General features: G+C 39.3%; 1 protein-coding gene across 12 annotated transcripts in view; it reads left to right on the top strand.

Annotated features, from left to right (window-relative positions):
• The window catches only part of PKP4 (plakophilin 4), a 272,352-nt gene that overhangs the window by 181,590 nt on the left and 70,897 nt on the right, over positions 1 to 19,865 (top strand). For 10 of the 12 annotated variants that reach the window (XM_066346708.1, XM_066346713.1, XM_066346710.1 and 7 more), the window contains one exon: positions 7,779 to 7,813. The exons of the other annotated variants lie outside the window; for them this stretch is intronic. In XM_066346708.1, the coding sequence (XP_066202805.1) occupies positions 7,779 to 7,813 (35 nt within the window). The remainder of the gene's footprint in view (positions 1 to 7,778; positions 7,814 to 19,865) is intronic. 12 annotated transcript variants of the gene reach the window in all.

Here is a 19,865-nt window from a genome sequence, read left to right on the forward strand (position 1 = left end):
TCTGTTACATTCATCTAAGACTCACTCTTGATGCTTGTCTCGGTCCCATGATACATTTATCCGTCCCACCCTAAAGGCCAGTCCGTGAAAATATTTTCTGACATTGAACCGGTCTGTGGCCCAAAATAGATTGGGGACCACTGCTGTAAAGGATATGTAGTATAGATGGTGGGACACACCCAACCTCTATCTATAAATAAAAACTTCTAGAACAGTTTGTTTTAGTAATTCCTCTCTGTTAATACTAAGTGAAGTTTAATTTTTTTATTGGCTATGCTTAATTTATTGACCTATTAATGAGGGTTCTATGTATGCACATATATACATGTGTTTATTAAATTTCTTAAAACAATGATTTTTTTAAATAAAGCAATAAATTTTATAGTTTGACTATTTTCTAATCTCATGCTAAGACCAGTTCTCTTTTCAACAAGGGAATAACTCTTGATTCTCTCTCAATTTAGTGTGTCCTGTTGGAGAGAATGACAATAGTCTGCACTTACTAGTGACTGAAAGAGCCCCATATAGACCTGGCACAAGACAAGGGAAATGACATAGTGAAGTCAGCATGTGGTGGCATCAATTCTCCACCGGCCCCTGTCCTGCTGTTTACCTGCTGGTATCCACTAAAGCAGGTTGGCTTACATCAGACACTAGAATCAGGGTGAAACTGGGTACAGAATTAGGTAGGCCATTTTTAAAAAACATTACTGTTATTAAGTGATACAAAATGAAGGTAAACTTCATTAGAGTGAGTGTTCAGTTTCATGGGTATCTAACATACGTATTGTTAGATGGTACCTGCATGTGCCATTCTGGAATTTGTGTCATTTTGAAAGAGCTTCCAGACTCTTTCTGCATGTTCTGTCCCAAATAGCATGGGAAGCATGAAGCAGCATGGTATGTGAAAGAACTGCAAGTAATTAGAAGGGCCTAGAATGTAGGTTTTTGTGGGGAAGAGCAAACTGGTGGAGGGCCTTCTGTTCCCCTAGGACAGTGGTCGGCAAACCATGGCTTGTGAGCCACATGCGGCTCTTTGGCCCCTTGAGTGCAGGCGCAAAGGCCACCTTAGGAGTACCCTAATTAAGTTAATAACAAAGTACCTACCTATATAGCTTAAGTTTAAAAAATTTGGCTCTCAAAAGGAATTTCAGTTATACTGTTGATATTTGGCTCTGTTGACTGATGAGTTTGCCGTCCATTGCCCTAGGAGGTCTGAAACTGTACCATCCTAAGATGTTTGAAATTGATCTTCTATGGATCTGTTGTGTGCTAGCATCAGGAGAATGATGTCAGGTTGAAGCATTGGGACAATCACTGTTAGCGGTGTGGGAAGGAGCCTGGAAGGGTGGAAAGGTGAAGGTAGGTAGGCCAGCTAGGCAGACCAAGAGGACCCCACTGAGGGCCTGAGCTGTCTGGTGGCGAGGGTGAGACAAGGTGATGCCCATGTGCCAGATCCTGTTGCAGGTTCTGGAGGTGCATCTGTGAACAAGGCAGACTTCACTGTCCGCGTGCAGTTCACACACTAGTGGGGATGGGGACGGAGGTGATAAAATGACTCCATGTTGTTCAGTTAGACTAGGCAGTAATGAGTAAATGGGAGTTAGTTTGGGGTAAAGAGTTTCAATGTGTTGAATATGAAATGCAGTATATCTAATATGCATTTGAAAATACAGATCTAGAGTTAAAGGAGTGAAGTTCTGGCTCTTTTCAGACAGCCTGTTTATATTTGTTTTTAGTCAGAATACTAGTTTTACGACATTGGTCAGGACTTTTGGTTGAGTAAAATCCTCTCTGGCTTGGATAAGCAGAAAAGGAACTTATCAAAAGCTTCAACCTGAAAGATCTAGGAGAGCCACATTCTGGGTCAGGGTGTCCAGGAGGAATAGCCATGGCCACTGCTGACCTCACCACAGCTGCTTCCCAGACCACTGCCACCCCCTCATGTGGGTGTTGGTAGACTTTCGGTGGCTGGCCTACCCCTGGCTGCAGAGGAGTCTGAGCAGGTTAGCTTTCTAACTTATGAGGAAACGCCAAATAAAGAAAGTTTCAAAGACATTGCACAGCTATAAATATCCAACAAAGCCCTGGCCGGTTGACTGAGTGGTAGCACATCGGCCTGGCATGTGGAAGTTTCGGGTCAGGGCACACAGGAGAAGCGCCCATCTCTTCTCCACCGTTCCCCCTCTCCTTTCTCTCTATCTCTCTCTTCCCCTGCCATTGGAGCAAAGTTGGCCCAGGTGCTGAGGACGGCTCTATGACTTCCGCGTCAGGTACTAGAATGGCTCAGACTACAAGGGAGCAGCGCCCCAGATGGGCAGAGGCATCGCCCCCTGGTGGACATGCCAACTGGATCCCAGTCAGGCACATGCGGGAGTCTGTCGAACTGCCTCCCCGCTTCTAACTTCAGAAAAATACAAAAAATATATAAATATATTCAACTAAAATATTTTTTGCCTCCAACTTATGTCTCTGAATAAAAATTTTTTAAAAACTATTTAATTTCATAAGTATACAGTCTCACAGGGCTTTACTATATATTTCCATGTAATATTGTAATAAAGGCAAGGCATTATCCTTTAAACAAAACTAACATTGTTCAAATTAAAATGAATTGTCTTGATTTATTAATTTGCTAATGAACTTGCTTTTAATTGTTCCAGACAGTACCAAACTTAAGAACGAATTTCATTCTAAATCAGTGGTAGTCAACCTGGTCCCTACGCCCACAAGTGGGCGTTCCAGCTTTCATGGTGAGCGGTAGCAGAGCAACCAAAGTATAAATAAAAAGATAGATTTAACTATAGCAAGTTGTTTTATAAAGATTTATTCTGCCAAACTTAGCGAAAATCTGACATAAAGTACTTGGTAAGCAATTATTATTATATGCTTTAACTTGCTGTAACTCTGCTTTATAAATTTTATAAAGTAAAGTTACTTCCCTACTTTATAAATCACCATTACTGTGGAACTGGTGGGCGGTTAGAAAATCTTACTACTAGCAGAGATACAAAAGTGGGTGGTAGGTATAAAAAGGTTGACTACCCCTGTTCTAGAAGGTTGTTGATAATTAAATTTTTGGAAAACGTGAATGCATCCTCCCACTGAAACTAAGTTATTACGTCCAATTCAGTTTTTGTATTGTAAAATGTGCTCCATGTTCCACAGGAACCTCCTGAACACAAGCTATTTGGTATCTTCATATGAGAAGAGAAGAGAATAGGGTGGAATCATTGTGGGCACAGTGCCTATAGACACATTGTAGACATTCAATAAAGGTTGAGGAAGTGTTTCTAGGAATAGATGGTTAGAGAGAGAGAAGAAGGAAGGGATAAGCCATTCTTTCTAACAGGGAGCTGCCTCTAATTCTAATAAAAACAAGTTATAGTCAGTGACTTATCATTTCAAAATGGCACATATTTATTGTCTGATCCCTGAATTTCAGAGTAGTAAATAATTCAGTTTTGGGTTTTCTTTTTTTGTATTTTTCTGAAGTTGGAAACAGGGAGGCAATCAGACAGACTCCCGCATGTGCCCGACCGGGATCCACCCGGCATGCCCACCAGGGGGCGATGCTCTGCCCCTCTGGGGCGTCACTCTGTTGCAACCAGAGCCATTCTTAGTGCCTGAGGCAGAGGTCACAGAGCCATTCTCAGTGCCCGGGCCAACTTTGCTCCAGTGGAGCCTTGGCTGTGGGAGGGGAAGAGGGAGACAGAGAGGAAGGAGAGGGGGAGGGGTAGAGAAGCAGATGGGTGCTTCTCCTGTGTGCCCTGACCGGGAATTGAACCCAGGACTCCTGCATGCTAGGCCTATGCTCTACCACTGAGCCAACTGGGCAGGGCTAATTGAGAATTATTTAAAGTGAGTTGTTCAAAAGGAAATAGACTGTTCAAGATAACATATAATGACTAGTTATAGCAGAATTGTAGTGTTAGTATGAAGATAATTGGGCTGAATATACAGTGGTTGGCAAAAGTAGGTTTATAAATGTAAGTATGCAAAACAGTTTATTCTTGTATTATTTATATTTATTAATTGATTTGAGAGAAGCATTGCTTTCTTGTTTTACTTATTTAAGCATTCATTGGTTGATTCTTGTGTGTGCCCTTACCAGGGATCAAACCTGCAACCTTGGCATAACAGGACAATGCTCTAACCTACTGAGCTACCTGACTAGGGCCTATTGTTTATTAATTGTACTATTTTTCATTTGAAAAACTGTAAACCTACTTCTGCCTACCCCTTTATAGTCATCAAAATATAACATGGAACTTTTGCCGCTTGTGGGGTTTTTTTGGGGGGGATGACATTGGTTAACAAAATCTTACAGGTTTCAGGTATACAAGTGCACAGCACACCACTGTGCACTGTACTGTGTGTTCACCACCCCAAGTGAAGTTGCCATACATCACCATTTATCCCTCATACCCTCCTCAACCCCCCAATCCCCAGCCCCACGCTTTTGTCCACTTCCGTGAGTTTTTTGTCTTTTATTTTTGTCCTTTTTTACTCAGTCTCCCCCCCCCCCCCCCATTCTCCTCCCTTGACAACTGTCAGCCTGAGCTCTATCTGTGAGCCTATCTCTATTTTTTTGTTTGGTAAATTTGTTCATTAGATTCCACAAAGGAGTGAAATCTGACTGGCTTATCTGTCTTTCTCTGACTGGCTTATTTCATTTAGCATAATGATCTCTAGTTCCATCCTTGCTGTCACAAAGGGTAAGATTTCCTTCTTTTTTATGGCCGATTAGTATTCCATTGTGTAAATGTAGTACAGCCTTTTTAACCATTCATCAACTGATGGACACTTGAGCTGCTTCCAAATCTTGGCTATTATAAATAGCTGTAATGAACATTGGGTGCATATATTCTTTCAAATTAGTCATGCAAAATTCTTCAGATATATTCCCAGAAGTGGAACCACTTGGTCATAAGGCAGCTTTATTTTTAATTTTTTTATGAGTCATAATATTAGCTTATTTTCCTATTGATTTCTATCTTTTACCTAATATAGAATAGGGTAAATGAATATGAACTGAGATTTTTTCCATTGCCTTCACTTAGAAAGGTCTTACTGTATTGATGACCAAAGAGGCCTTTTCAGCGGAGAAATGCTGTTTGCATAATTGTAAAACAAGGCAGCTACCAGAATTTCCTACCTATGGTAGAGGAGAATAAGTTGACTTGGTTGAACAGAGCAGTAACTGATAATTTATATACCTGATCTTTCAGAATAATGAAGAACTTGGTATTTTTCACAGTCTGAGTTTGAGCATCTGCTGTGTGTCAGGCAATATGCAAGTTATTTGACACAAAAAGATGAGCAAAACAGAGGTAGCCCTTGCCCAATTTGAGCAATTAACACGATTTATATTCTATAATCTATAATTTCAAAAATAAAACATATTGTAAAGGTATTTTATGATATTCCCAAGAAACTTGGTGTATTAAACATTTCTGGATGGCAGTTTGATTTATCATGTATTTTAGTATTTACAAGAAATAGGAACACTTTGATAGGAGCACAGTTGAGTAAATAATATCAACCTCGGTGCTTAGAAAACTAATTTAGATAATAGAACTAAATGACGAAAGCACATTCAAGAGAAGTTAAATTCAGTGTGGGAGCCACTTTTAGAGTCATAAGAAGAATATGATATAGTACTCTCAAAGCAAGACAAATGTGCTCTTACTGGTATCTGAACAAATTTTCACCTTTTCTCCATCTAATCAGTCCCTTTCGAAATCAGTTTGGAGTGCTTCAGATAAGGAACATCACTGGAGTGCTAAGATTAGCACGAACTGATTGACTCCATTCTTTGGGAGCATGTTCCCTACTGGCAGCTAATTTCAAGGTCCTGGAATGTCAGCGGCCATGCCGCTGATGAAGAAGAGGCTAATCACACTCAAAATGGAGGTTCAGGGAGTTCGCATTCAGTCCAGAGTTTTAAGCAGCAAGAGTTTCATTAACCACTAATGACTTGGGGAGATTTCAAGAGGTAACAAAATCTTAAGATCTTAGAGCTATTGCGCAGAAAAGATTGTTCCTTTTCTGTTCCAGGTCCTTAATTTTACTGTGTTTCCATAAGCCCAAAGTCACATACCTTTTCCTTAAGTTTATAAACACTCCAGATACTTCAATGTGTGTTTTACTATGATTTCAAAAATAAAATACAAATGTTTAGAAAGAAAAATCCCTTTAATTGTACGCCACAGAGATAACTGCTTACTACTTTGGTTTTTATTTTTCTATACTTCTTTCTAGGCATATTGTATGTGTGTATGTGTTAATGCAAAAATGTGGTCACAAGTTGTTGTACCATATAGCACAGTGATGAAAAGCCCTGACTTTGGATTCAGACCATCCTGGGTTTGAATCCCAACTCTTCCAGTTATAACATAAGTCTTTGGCCAGTTAGTTTATCTGTAAAATAAAAATAGTGTACCTATCCATAAGGTTATTCTGAATAATATAATGGAGGTAAATATATGTTCAGCACTTGCAGTCAGGCGTTTAGTAACTGCTTAATAATCCAGCCTCTCTTTCATATGTTCCTAACATACTGTCCCCTTTGCACCATGCTTTCCTGTGTTGATTGGTGGAAGCAGAGAGAGTCACAGATATGTTTTTAAATTTTTACTCTATAAACCAAGAGAAATATATAGCTATACATTTCTTCTGCTTTGTAAAACCGTGTGTGTGTGTGTGTGTGTGTGTGTGTGGTGTTTTTTTAAGTGAGAACAGAGGAGGCAGAGAGTCAGACTCCCACGTGCGCCCCTACCGGAATCCAACCAGCAAGCCCACAAGGGGGCGATGCTCTGCCCATCAGGGGTCCTTGCTCCTTTGCAAGCGGAGCCAGTTTCTTTTTAGCGCCTGAGGCGGAGGCCATAGAGCCATCCTCAGTGCCTGGGGCCAACTCACTCCAGTCAAGCCATGGCTGCATGAAAGGAGGAGGAGGAAGAGGAGAGAGAGAGAGAGAGAAAGAGAGAGGGAGAGAGAGGGAGATGGGTAGAGAAACATATAGGCACTTCTCCTGCCTTGACTGGACGAGATCGGGCACGTTCAGGGTGGTATGGCTGTAGACTCCTGCCTTGACAGGAAATCGAACCTGGAACATTCATACGCTGGGCTGACACTCCACTACTGAAAAGCCCAGCCAGGGCCAAAACTTATATTTTGATATAAAGTTTTTTTCTTTTTAATTGAATTTATTGATATGACATTGGTTAATAAAATTTACAGGTTTCAGGTGTATAATTCTATAATATATCATCTATATAATATTATATTGTGTTCACTACCCCAATGTAAGTTAACATTCTATTCAAACTGACCCTATTAACATTTGTATTTATTGTATCTAGGACTTCTTTGGAAAATAAGTAAAATGAATGAATTTCTTAACAGATTTTTTTGGTTCTTTTTAAGTATATATTTTGATGTATATGTAATTTGCATATTACCACAAAAGCAGCATAGTACATCATATGAGTACCATGATTATCATAAGTAGTTGTGCTCTTTTATTTGTCTTATCCAAGCAGAATCTTATGTCACTTTATAATTTGCCTTAATTCTAAGTAAATATACAGTTTTATCTCATTAATGGGGAAGTTTAAATAATTAACTTAGAAGAGTAGTTTTAAATTTTGTTTGAGGTATTTATACTTCATGTAAATGAATGTGAACATTAAATATTTATATGTAAAACAGATACACAGTTAAATTTTATGAAAAAGGAAATAAATGTTTTTGTTTTTGTTTTCCTTTTTCTTTAGCTCAACTGAAAAGTCATTTCCTTGGAGATCAACAGGTATGAGTTTTTATCATATGAAATATTATGTTTTATATACAAAAAAGAAAGTAGTTTTATATATAGCCTGCTTTCTGAACTTACTACCTCTTGATAAAATAAGCCAAGCCAGCAAAACCTTTATTAGTGACAATATTGCTATTTTGCTTTCAAGTAGTACTTTTTAATACTCTTAAATATAAAAAAATAATAATGGAATAGATTTGTATGTCAGTGGAAAGAAAGTTAAAGCATTGGACATCAACACTGTTAATATTAACCCAATGTTTGAAATTTTTACCTTATAAGGAAACAGATTTTTCTCACAAAGGTTAATGTATAGTGTGTCCGTAAAGTCATGGGGCACTTTTGATCGGTCACAGGAAAGCAACAAAAGACTATAGAAATGTGAAATCTGTACCAAATAAAAGGAAAACCCTCCCAGTTTCTGTAGGATGATGTGGCAGCATGTGCGCATGCACAGATGATGACGTAACACCATGTATACAGCGGAGCAGCCCACGGCCATGCCAGTCGAGATGTGGGCGGTACAGAGGAAAGTTCAGTGTGTTCTGTGGCTCCCTAAATTTGAATCCATGACCAAAGCGCAATGTGAATATCGGTGTGTTTATAAGGAAGCGCCACCACATAGGAATAACATTACTTGGTGGGATAAGCAGTTGAAGGAAACCGGCAGATTGGTGGAGAAACCCAGTTCTGGTAGGCCATCAGTCAGTGACGAGTCCTACGGGATAGCTACCTAAGGATTTATAAAAAATCTGTGCGTGAGCCCCATCAAACTGCAGTGAATAGGTATGAAACTGGGAGAGTTTTCCTCTTATTTGATGCAGATTTCACATTTCTATCATCTTGTTGCTTTCCTGTGACCAGTCAAAAGTGCACCATGACTTTACGGACACACTATATAATATGGGAAAGTTGCTAATCATTTACATAAGTCAAGGTTTTTTGTTTTTGTTTTGGTTTGGTTTGTTTTTTTGTATTTTTCTGAAGGGAGGGGCAGTCAGACTCCTGCATGTGTCCGACTTGGAATCCACCCAGCATGCCCACCAGGGGACAATGCTCTGCCCATCTGGACATTGCTCCCTTGTGGCTGGAGCCATTCTAGCAACTGAGGTGGAGTCCATGGAGTTATCCTCAGCACCGGGCCAACTTTGCTCCAATGGAGCCTTGGCTGTGGGAGGGGAAGAGAGAGACAGAGAGGAAGGAGAGGGGGAGGGGTGGAGAAGCAGATGGGCGCTTCTCCTGTGTGCCCTGGCCGGGAATCGAACCCGGGACCTCCACACACGGAGTCGATGCTCTAGCACTGAGTTAACCAGCCAGGGCCTTTTTCTTTCTTTTTTTTTTTTTTAATGTAGAATATCTAGTAGCTACAATATAGTCTGGAAGCTTCTTCTGATTTTTTCTCTTTACCCTAAATTCACCTCATCTAAAGGATGAATTAAGAAGAATATCTGCCACTTCCACAAATATTTGATGTCCTTCTCAGTCTTCAGTCATAAAATATTTATTGAGCAGCCACATCACGGACCCAGTACTATACACATTGCTGGTCAGACAGGGATGTTCAACACGCACACCCCCTCACTTTCCATGGAGCTTATAATGTAAAGGATGCTGCCAACAACATATAAGTGCTAGAATATGCTTTGATATCTAAATACTTTGGCAGTTTTTAAACAAGGCTTGAATTGAGTAGAACTCAGATCACCAAATGCCTGGTTATCTGAGTTTGCCTGAACCTGGTACCAGGAGACTTGTAATAATTATAGTGCATACAAGACACTCTGCTCGTTACAAAAAAGCTATTCCCAAGAACTGTAGTGTTTACTCAAACCATCGATTATGTGAAAAGCTACTTACTGAAACTTACAGAGAGCAGTCTAATACAGGGCATGCCATAAAATACTATGGTTAATTGCCAAATAAATATTATGTGGGAAGCATTGCTATAAATGTAAAACCTGCTTCTGAGAAAGCTTTGTGAAAAGATGGGCCTGGAACCTAGGGCTTGTGTGTTGGAGAGGGCATGGTCAGTAGTAGCAAAAGAGACAACAGAAGTGCTACGTGGAACATTTTAAAACTGGTCTGGGAGATGATGAGATGTGCAAGGTCTCGACAGTCATCTGGGTCAAATTACAGAGATGTACAAATATCGGGAACTCTGAACTCTCCTCCTGCAGGTTTTGAGCTCTGAAATTCCTTTGAGAAAAAAGTCACCTGTTAAACATGCCTCAGGAGAAATAGCAGAGATATGAACTGTTTAAAAGTGATTTGAAAAAGTTAGTTTAAAGAAAAATGCAAAGCGCAATATAGTGCATTTGTTATTTGGCTTTGGCAAAATTATCATTTAATATAAAAATTCTTCTGTAAGCTTATCTTTAATACTACTACATCATTAATTTATTCCAGAACTATTTCTTAAGAGCCTTTAATAGTTGTCTAGCACATAGTTGTCAATGTTTAAAGCAAGTATCCTTGCTCTCTTCAGTGCTTCAGGTCTAGTGGAGGTGTGTAACTGTATACACTTAAAACTTGGGGTTGGGGGCTGCTATAAGGAAAATCTCTAAGTATATAGTATATTATTGTATTTGTTTCTAACTTTTTATTCTCATAACATTGTGGTAAACATCCCTGTATATAAAATTATATCGGCACCTTTTATTTTACCTTACACTAGATTTTTAAGAAGAAAATTATTTAATGTATATAGAACATTTTTAAGGCTCTTAATATATGTAACCAAGTTGCTTTCTTGAAAAGATTGTACTAATTCTCCCTGCCTGAATGGATATGAGGTTGGTTCTCTCATATTCCCTCATTATTATCATCATTTATATTTCTAACTATCTACAAAATATTAAAGTACCTCTGTATTACCCCTTTATATTGGTGGGTTAGTGTTTGATAGATAAAGAGTTCTTTGTAGCCCAGGGAAAGTAGGTATATCACTCAAGGCGTGTCGGGAAAACTGAGCCCATGTCAGGTGGCTGAATATGTGGGATTTGATACAGGAAGTTAAGAAAGTGCAGGTTGGGAGGTTTGGGAGAATGCAAGGTGAAGCACTCAAGAGATTAAGCTTACCAGGAAGCTACTGCCATTTCTAAGATAAAAGGGACATAAGGCTAGGTGGTTTTGGAGGTGGTTGGGGTTGTTCTCCAGCATTAGCTGGAGCCACAGAGGAACTATAGTCTTGCCAGAAGTGCCACCTAAAGTAGAGCCTCAGAAACAGCCTAACTTTCTGTGTGGTCTCCTTCCTATCCTACACCAGTCATGGCTGCACTGGGCTGAGGTGGACAGTTGTAGCTTTTTAACTACCAAAAAGCCAAGGAGGCACAGTGCATAATCGTGTTGGTTTATATATAGAGGCAATGAGCTTCGATTATGAAGACACATGATAAGCAATGAAATATCTGGGCATTTGACATTTTTTCTACCTTCTCTCACTTCTGATATATTTACTGAGCTTCAGTCATTTGAACACCATCTTCACAATTTACTAATGCATTAAATATGATTTATCCATAAACTGGATAGAGGCAGTCCAAGGGTTACAAGGAAGATATGTTCTGTGGCTTTGAAAATATTTAAGTATTTATATGTACAGAAAGGTAAAAATAAATACTCTGTTAAGACAGCATCTAAGTTGCATTTGATAGGTAAATGTACCTGTTTCAACTTACATACAAATTCAACCTAAAAACAAACCCACAAAACCTATCTTGTTTGTAACCCAGGGACTGCCTGTATATGTAAATATTATATGTGTGTGCGTGTGTGTGTTCATATATATAAACAGCTCCCCAGATACTTCAGTGAGAGGGAAATACACTGTGATGCCCACGGTCGGGGCGAGGCAGGTCCACACTGGATTTGGGCAGATGGTAGAGACAATGCGAAGCCAGAAAGCATTGGGCCATTCCTGTTTGTTAGTCTCGCGAAGGTGGAAGAGCAAACAGACGGGAAAGCCTCTTCTCACGGCAGCAGGCAAATGAACAGCAAAACGGTTTCTCACGGTGGCAGGGACGCACCCGTGGCCTTACACAGACTGTACAGACATGGCACTACCACGTACTCTCACACTAATCATGCAAAGTGCAAGTGAGCAAGCCTAAATCAGTTGTTTTCCTCACAGAGCTCTAGTTAATTCATCTGTCCTCACCACAGCTACATTCGTAATTCACACCTAATAACTGGGTTTCATGCCTTTTGTCAGAGTATGTTCTTGCCCAAATTCATATACAAACCTGGGAGGTATTTACTTATGGGTTTTTTTGTTTTAATTGGGGGGGAATGTATTAAACCAGGGGTCCCCAAACTTTTTACACAGGGGCCAGTTCACTGTCCTTCAGACCATTGGAGGGCCGGACTATAAAAAAAACTATGAACAAATCCCTGTGCACACTGCACATATCTTATTTTAAAGTAAAAGAACAAAACAAGAACAAATACAATATTTAAAATAAAGAACTGCCGGGGTCCAGCCCCGGGGGGAATCCAGGGGTCCCACAGGAAGAGACGGCGTCGGCACGAATCGAGTGAGAGAGCCGAATTCTTTTCTTTCTCTTTATTCTCTCGTTAGCATTTACTGCCAGGCATCTCTCCCAATGACTGGTCTAACTTTATTTTTATACACACACACTAAGTTACAATCACATGGTATTCAGAATACATTGATTAATCATTGTTTTTGTTTCACTATGGTTACATATTTCTAGATAACAGTTAATTCATTTCTATAAGCTATAAATCAGGTGATAAGTCATTCAAAGTACAGTTATACAATAACTTGAATAGCAATAACAATATTGGTACAAACTTCTAAAAGGTCAGTACTGATTAATAACTCTACCTTATATAAGATCCTATTGTCTAGTCAAATTTTATTTATCTACTATATTCATACACTAGTTAAGTTCTAACTTTATTTTTCTCAGAGTGTTCCACCACCTGCAGGTCAGGTATGCAAGAAGAAAGGAAAGTTTCTCTACTCTATCACATGAAAAGGCTAGGGAGGTAAAGTAATGAATTAAGTGAAGGCTGAAAGGTGTTCTGTGTATAGTTACTGTTTCCTACCTATTCATAAGTCACAATCTATTTTTTCTAACATGATTAATAAGAAGAAATTCTCCTACAAACTTAACCCTTTACGAGGGATATCATAGCCAGCCTCTTATGTCTATGAGCCCAGTTCAAGGGGCTTACAGGCTTTTCTGTGGAACTCACACCCTCTGTCTCATTTCCAAAGAAATTACTATGAATCTACAGGGAAAGCATGGTACTATTACCCCTGTGCCATAAATGATAGCACACACCCAGAAATGGGGGATATAAGGCCAGATTAATTCAAAAGGTCAAAGGGGAAGTATCGTTGTGCCTTTACTCTGCGGTGACTTTGTCAACCCGCAGCTATTGGTCTTCACTGCGGTGACTTTGTCAACCAGCAGCCATTGGTCTTCTCTGCTGTGACTTTGTCAATCAGCAGTTTTTGATTTTCTTCTGCTGTGACCTTGTTAGCCAGCAGTTGTGCATCTTCTTCTGCTGTGACCTTGTCAGCCAGTAGTTGTTGATCGGCTCCCGACAAAGAACAAGTAAATTTAAATCAACAAACTAACCAGTATTTCAATGGGAACTATGCTCCTCTCACTGACCACCAATGAAAGAGGTGCCCCTTCTGGAAGTGCGGCGGGGGCCGGATAAATGGCCTCAGGGGGCCGCATGGGCCCGTGGGCCGTAGTTCGGGACCCCTATATTAAACCTTTAAATACAGAAATCACAACTGTCTATATTCCACATTTTTATTATTTTTAACTATTATTACTTGTTATTGTTATTATTTGTTACTATTTGTGAGTGTTTTTGTTTGATTTTTTAGATTTGCCTACTTCTTAGCCATGGCATTAAGCTATAATGATAACAGTAGAAAATTGAAATTTGATTGTATGAATAAAAATATTTGTTTCATGTTTCTTTCTGTAAGTGGTTATAGATGCCCTTTAGAAGTTTGACAGTAAGTAAATAATAAGATAAAATGACAATTTTGCCACTACTTTTATTGTGAAGTTTAACTGCTTCTTCTCATTACCACTTCCCACACAGATACTGAGTGTAATGAAAAATTTTTTCAGTTTGAAACTGAGGGACCTCATTGTAAGCAGGGGGTTCAATGGAAACAGTATATTTCAAAGGTCTTCAGTCTATTTTGCTTTTGACTAGGTCTTGTCAAAGAAACATCTTTGGCTCAATAGTAGAGTATCAGCCCTGTGTGCAGATGTCCCGGGTTCGATTTCTGATCAGGGCACATAGGAGAAGTGCCCATCTGCTTCTCAACCCCTCCCCCCTCACTCTCACTTATCTCTCTTTCTTTCACTCTTCCTCCTTCTACCATGGCTCAATTGGAGTGAGTTGACCCTAGGCACTTGAGGATGGCTACCTGGCCTTCCACTTCAGGCACTAAGAGGGGCCTGATAGCTGAGCAACAGAGCAATGCCCCAGATGGGCAGAGCATTGCCCCTTAGTGGGCTTGCTGGGTGGATCCTGGTTGGGCCACATGTAGGAATCTGTCTTTTTGCCTCTCCTCCTCTCACTAAATAAAAATAAAATAATTTAAATTTTAAAAAGTAACATTTTTATTCAGTTTTCTTTCCAAAATTAGAAAAGATTACACAAAAGGATTTAAGATTGAAGGTCTGTTACTATTCCTCATTTTTCCTTAATTTTTTGCACATTTATTTGCAAACAATTTTTCTTTTTTATTACAAATTTTACTTGAAACGCTTAGTATTTTAAAAGCTTTTTAGCAATCGGTGAATTGTTGGCAGGACAGTGGTTTGATCACTTGCTCCCTGGGAGGGCGCGCTGCCTGCTCAGGTGCTTTCAGGGTATTGCATTTTGTTGAAATGCCAGAAGCTGAAACCAGGTGCTGAATTTGGTTTTTAAATTGCTATCTTCCTGCAGAGTCATTTTCTAAGAGCTCAGGATGCCCTATGCAGAAAAGATTTTCATTTCTTTCTCATTCAGTTCAACAGAACTAGATAGCTTATTTTTTCTGGTTGGTTGGTTGGTTGATCAGCTGGTTGGTTTTTCACATGTACTAGGGATAGGATAGTCCCTGGCTGGACACCTCGGTTGGCTAGAGATTCGTCCCAATATGCAAAGGTTGATGGTTCAATCCCCAGTCAGGGCACATACATAAACAGATAAATGTTTTTGTCTGTCTGTCTCCCTCTCTAAAAATCAATAAATAATTTTAAAACAATAAAAATGCTAAAGCTTTTTAAGTTTGAATGTTCAAAGAGATACTTCCCAAATCGTGGGGAAAACTGTGCATTTTGCAAAACATTTCTTTTTCTCAGGCTGGTTGGGAAGCAGACTTGAGAAGCTCCCCTAGAAGTAGTAGAGTTGTTTTGAGCCACTTATGCTCTATTGTTACCTTGCCTTTGTTTTCATATCTCTTAACAATTTATGTATTTGTACTATAGGTCTCTTGTGTTCTACCAAAGTTTGAGGTAGCTTTTCAGAATTCATGTAATAAAAAATAAACACCAGAATCACAGAAAATACAAATTAGAATAATAAGTCTTGAGGAAAATGACAATGCAAATATGTGTACATGTAATGATACTTCTTCATGATGGAAAACATTTTGCAGAATATCTCTTAAAGAAAATACCTTGGACTTAACGTCTCTTTAAGAAAGAGTACATCGCCTGACCAGGCAGTTGCGCAGTGGATAAAGCGTTGGACTGGGATGCAGAGGACTCAGGTTCGAAACCCCAAGATCTCCGGCTTGAGCGCAGGGTCACCGGCTTGAATGTGTGCTCACCAGCTTGAGCACAGAGTCTCTGGCTTGGGCATGGGATCATAGACATGACCCCATGGTTGCTAGCTTGACCCCAAAAGTCACTACCTTGAAGCCCAAGGTTGCTGGCTTGAGCAAGGGGTCACTTGCTCTGCTCTAGGCCCCCCACTCAAGGCACGCATGAGAAAGCAATCAATGAACAACCAAAGATGCCGCAATGAAGAATTGATGCTTCTCATCTCTCTCCCTTCCTGTCTGTCTGTCCCTATATGTCCCTCTTTCTGACTCTGTCTCTGTCAAAAAAAAAAAAAAGGAAAGGAAAGGAAAGAAAGAGCACCATTCCAGTCATAAAAATAACCATACACAGTGTATACTACCCACCAGGAAGAAGCTGTTGAAGTCATAAATTGAATCCTTTTTTCAGAGTTATCAGTAGTTGTTGCTTAAATCTTCCAGCCGCATCCTGTAAGGTGCATTTTGCCATAAATCACAACTTCACAGGTTTTCTTTTCCGGGGGACAATAATTATGAAGAGCCTAGGTGGTTGCCAGCCTTAGTGCTTACGTGTAAAATGAGAGATGGGGAGCGGCACCAGTGGGAGACTCCCCTGCCCACTGCCCCTTTCCTGTAGGTCAGCAGTAGGAGGAGCCCACAGAGCTGCGCAGCCTACTGTCTGTTCCCCAGGCCAAGGTCAGGCTCGCACTCAGAGAGTGTCAGGGAATAGTTGCAGGAGCAGAGAGTAATGTAACTTTAGTAAGTGAGTGGGAATTACTACTCATAGCTAGGAAATCAAAGAAATTGAAAGATGGGAGTATCTAATAAAGCAACAAGTCATCAAAGAACACAGGTGCATAAAAATGGGGAAATTTCTGGTTGACCCAGAAGGCATTCAAAAATCAGTAGACCTATTTGGGTCTTTTACAATATGTAATAGATAGGAGAGAAAATATTAACAATTCCATGCAGTTAGGATATTTGATGTTTGACAATAGATATGAATGAGAAGGAAAAAGATTCTAAAATAGCAATTTTAAACTGATAAGATTATTTCATTTCTCAGTGCCACATTTGTTTGTTGTAGAATATATATTGAAGTTACTGTAATTTTAGCATATTGTCCGTTTAAATCATGATTTTGTGGGACATACTGACAGTTTATATATACTAGTACTATAAAAGGGGTTAGGTTTTGTATATAGTTTGTGTATTTAAATTTTGTTTCTAAAATGTGTGGACACAAGATTCTTCTACTGGGCTGAGTTTAAAAAAATAATAATAGTGAATATAAATGATAAATGAGAAACTAGCCCTAAGTCCATTTATTTTTCTTTTTTCCTCCATCTGGAACAAGTAATTTACAACCTAAAAGCATTAGCACATCATAAGACTCCAACTTAAATGGAAACACTTTATGCTTCAGTAGAAATGTACTGAATTATAAACTAGCTACAGTAGGAAGTTATATTATACATATTTATAAATAAACTATTAGATTAGCAATCATGTATAAAGGACTTATTTTATTAAGGACTTTGGATTTTTTATGGCTATAAATTGTACAGATGACTAAATCTTATCATATATTCCTTATTGTTTCTCTTCTGACTACCAGCAGGAATACAAATTTCTGTTAAAATCATTCTTAGACTCCAAGTTTTTTTCACTTACATTTAGGGTTTTTTAGCCACAAAGTTGTGATAGTCTTCTCACCACAGCTAAGCATGCTATAACTTCCAGATTACCACTCTAAAGGGTCTCAGCTTTTTGATGTTCTGTTACAAAAGTAAGCCATGCTTCTCATTTAAATGACAATAATAATTAAGTCTAGAAGAATCTGGCGTAAAAGGTAAAAATTTCCTTCATTCCTACATCTGCCCTACCAGGGCCAGCGCCCCACACACTGGAAGTGGGCTGCCACTGATCATTCTGGGGGAGTTTTATGGCATGAAGAAAGAAAGAAAAAGAAAAAACAGAGAAGGCCACCTGCATAAACAGACACTATTACAAACTTGCTTATCTCCTGTTTGTTTCCTGGAAACCAGTTTGTGCTTCCCATAGAAACCTTGTCTTTCTCTCCCTCTCCCTTATTACATTAGTCCCTAACTTTAGCCATTGGTGGGGAATGGTATTGAAAGTAAACTGGTTGAAAACCAAAATTAAAAAAGAAATAGGGAAGATCAAGGAAGGCATCTGTTGAATCTCAGATGTATTTAGTTTAAAATAATCTTCATGCCAACTATCTGGGGTCCAAATAGATACCCACAAATTTATACCCTTACATGTACCTATCTATGCTTACTGTGTTGTGAGGGTATGAGTGTAAATCTTCATAAATACTATAAATTTTAATAAGGTGTTAGGCTTAAAAAAACATTTGTTTCAAATTTCTTTAGAAATTTTATGGACAGTTTAAACAGTGAAATTATTTTTTTTTAATAATTATTAAATATTTATTAAATCAGGACATTCCATGGAGACTTCAATATTACCAGTGATAATTTAATTATTTGATTAGTTCTTATGAAGATTGGAAATCAACCTGACCTTGGAATTTAATAAACTTGTTTCTTGTCAGTTTTGCTTTTTATTTTCATATTATATCTGGCTGGAAATGATCAGATATATTTTTCTGTCAACAAAAACACAACGAACACTGCCAAACCTAGCAGAAAACCAAGTTTTTATCACCAGTGGAGGTAATTTGGGTACAAATATCTCACTCTAGAAGTTCCCAAACTTTGGTGCACATTGGAATTGCCTGCAGAACTGTTAGAATTTTTTGTTTGTTTGCATTTTTCCAAATGGGGAGGCAGTCAGACAGACTCCCGCATGCGCCCGACCGGGATCTACCCGGCATGCCCACCAGGGAGCAATGCTCCGCCCCTCTGGGGCTTCGCTCTGCTGCATCCAGAGCCATTCTAGCGCCTGAGGCAGAGGCCACAGAGCCATCCTCAGCGCCCGGGCCATCTTTGCTCCAATGGAGCCTCTACTGTGGGAGGGGAAGAGAGAGACGGAGAAGGGGAGGGGTGGAGAAGCAGATGGGCGCTTCTCCTGTGTGCCCTGGCCGGGAATCGAACCCGGGACTCTTGCACGCCAGGCCAACACTCTACCACTGAACCAACCAGCCAGGGCCAGAACTGTTAGAATTTTGATGCCCAGGCGTCCTCTGCACAGTCCTAAAGCTGGGAGCCACACCATGCATGAGTCGTTTTTAAAGATCCTCAGGAGATTCACTCTGCAATTTGAGCACCACTGCCTTACTCATAATTAAATTAATTTAATTCCTGTTAATTAAAGAGAAGAAATAACAGTTTGTCCTGTTTATCCTATACAGATTGTCTTTCAGGATAACCAAATTACCCTAGACACTACTAGCTATGTAAAGATTTCTAAAATAATGCCTAAAAAATCCCTGCTGATAAGTGTAGAAAGAAAGTACTATTAGCCCCCCCCAAAGTTACCAATTTGTATCCCCTAATGAAATAATTGATTTAAGCAAAGAGTGTTCATTTATGCAAAAACCTCTATATTCTCACTGCTGGCTGCACATTAGAATCATCTTGGGAGCTTTAAAAATTCTAATCTTCAGACTACAACTTCGGTTGATTCAATTGGAATATCTAGCAACAGTGGTTTCTAGACCCTGACCCAAGGTGATTGCCATGTGCAACAGAGGTTGAGAGCCATTGCTTGGGAGAAGGTAATGGTGAACTTAAAAATAGAAAGATTAGGCTGCCACCAACCAATTGAATTGGCTATGTAATCTTAGCAACTGTAAAAGTTATGATAGGACGTGATGTGAAGTACACAGCATCATCCATAAGGTATTCTAACCCCAAAAGTTTGACCTGAAAGCTTTCTGCTCTAACTTTCTGCTTCCAAGAAATATTAAAGTTATAGGAGGTGTGAATGCCCCATTAGAAGCCCATCACGCAAATTCCAAATGTGGAGCATCCTGTGTGAATTGTTTATTATGATCCCTTCAGTGAATCAAGAAAATGAAAATGAGGGAATTCTTTACAGTTAAGGGACTAGGTAACCACCACATTCAAACACCATCATTTAACTTCATTTCAGCCTGACTAGTATAAGCCAACCAAAGAAAGGCATTTCTGAAATACCAAGAAAATTTGATGTTTTGTAATGCTATATGAACTCATTATATAGCATATGGAATAATTGTAGTTTAAATGATCTGATCTCAGGGATCTGTTTTAAAATTCTGTAACAGAAGAGAAAAGCCACATGGAG

The sequence above is a fragment of the Saccopteryx leptura genome, chromosome 7 (genome assembly GCF_036850995.1).
Source record: "Saccopteryx leptura isolate mSacLep1 chromosome 7, mSacLep1_pri_phased_curated, whole genome shotgun sequence".
Taxonomy (NCBI): domain Eukaryota; kingdom Metazoa; phylum Chordata; class Mammalia; order Chiroptera; family Emballonuridae; genus Saccopteryx; species Saccopteryx leptura.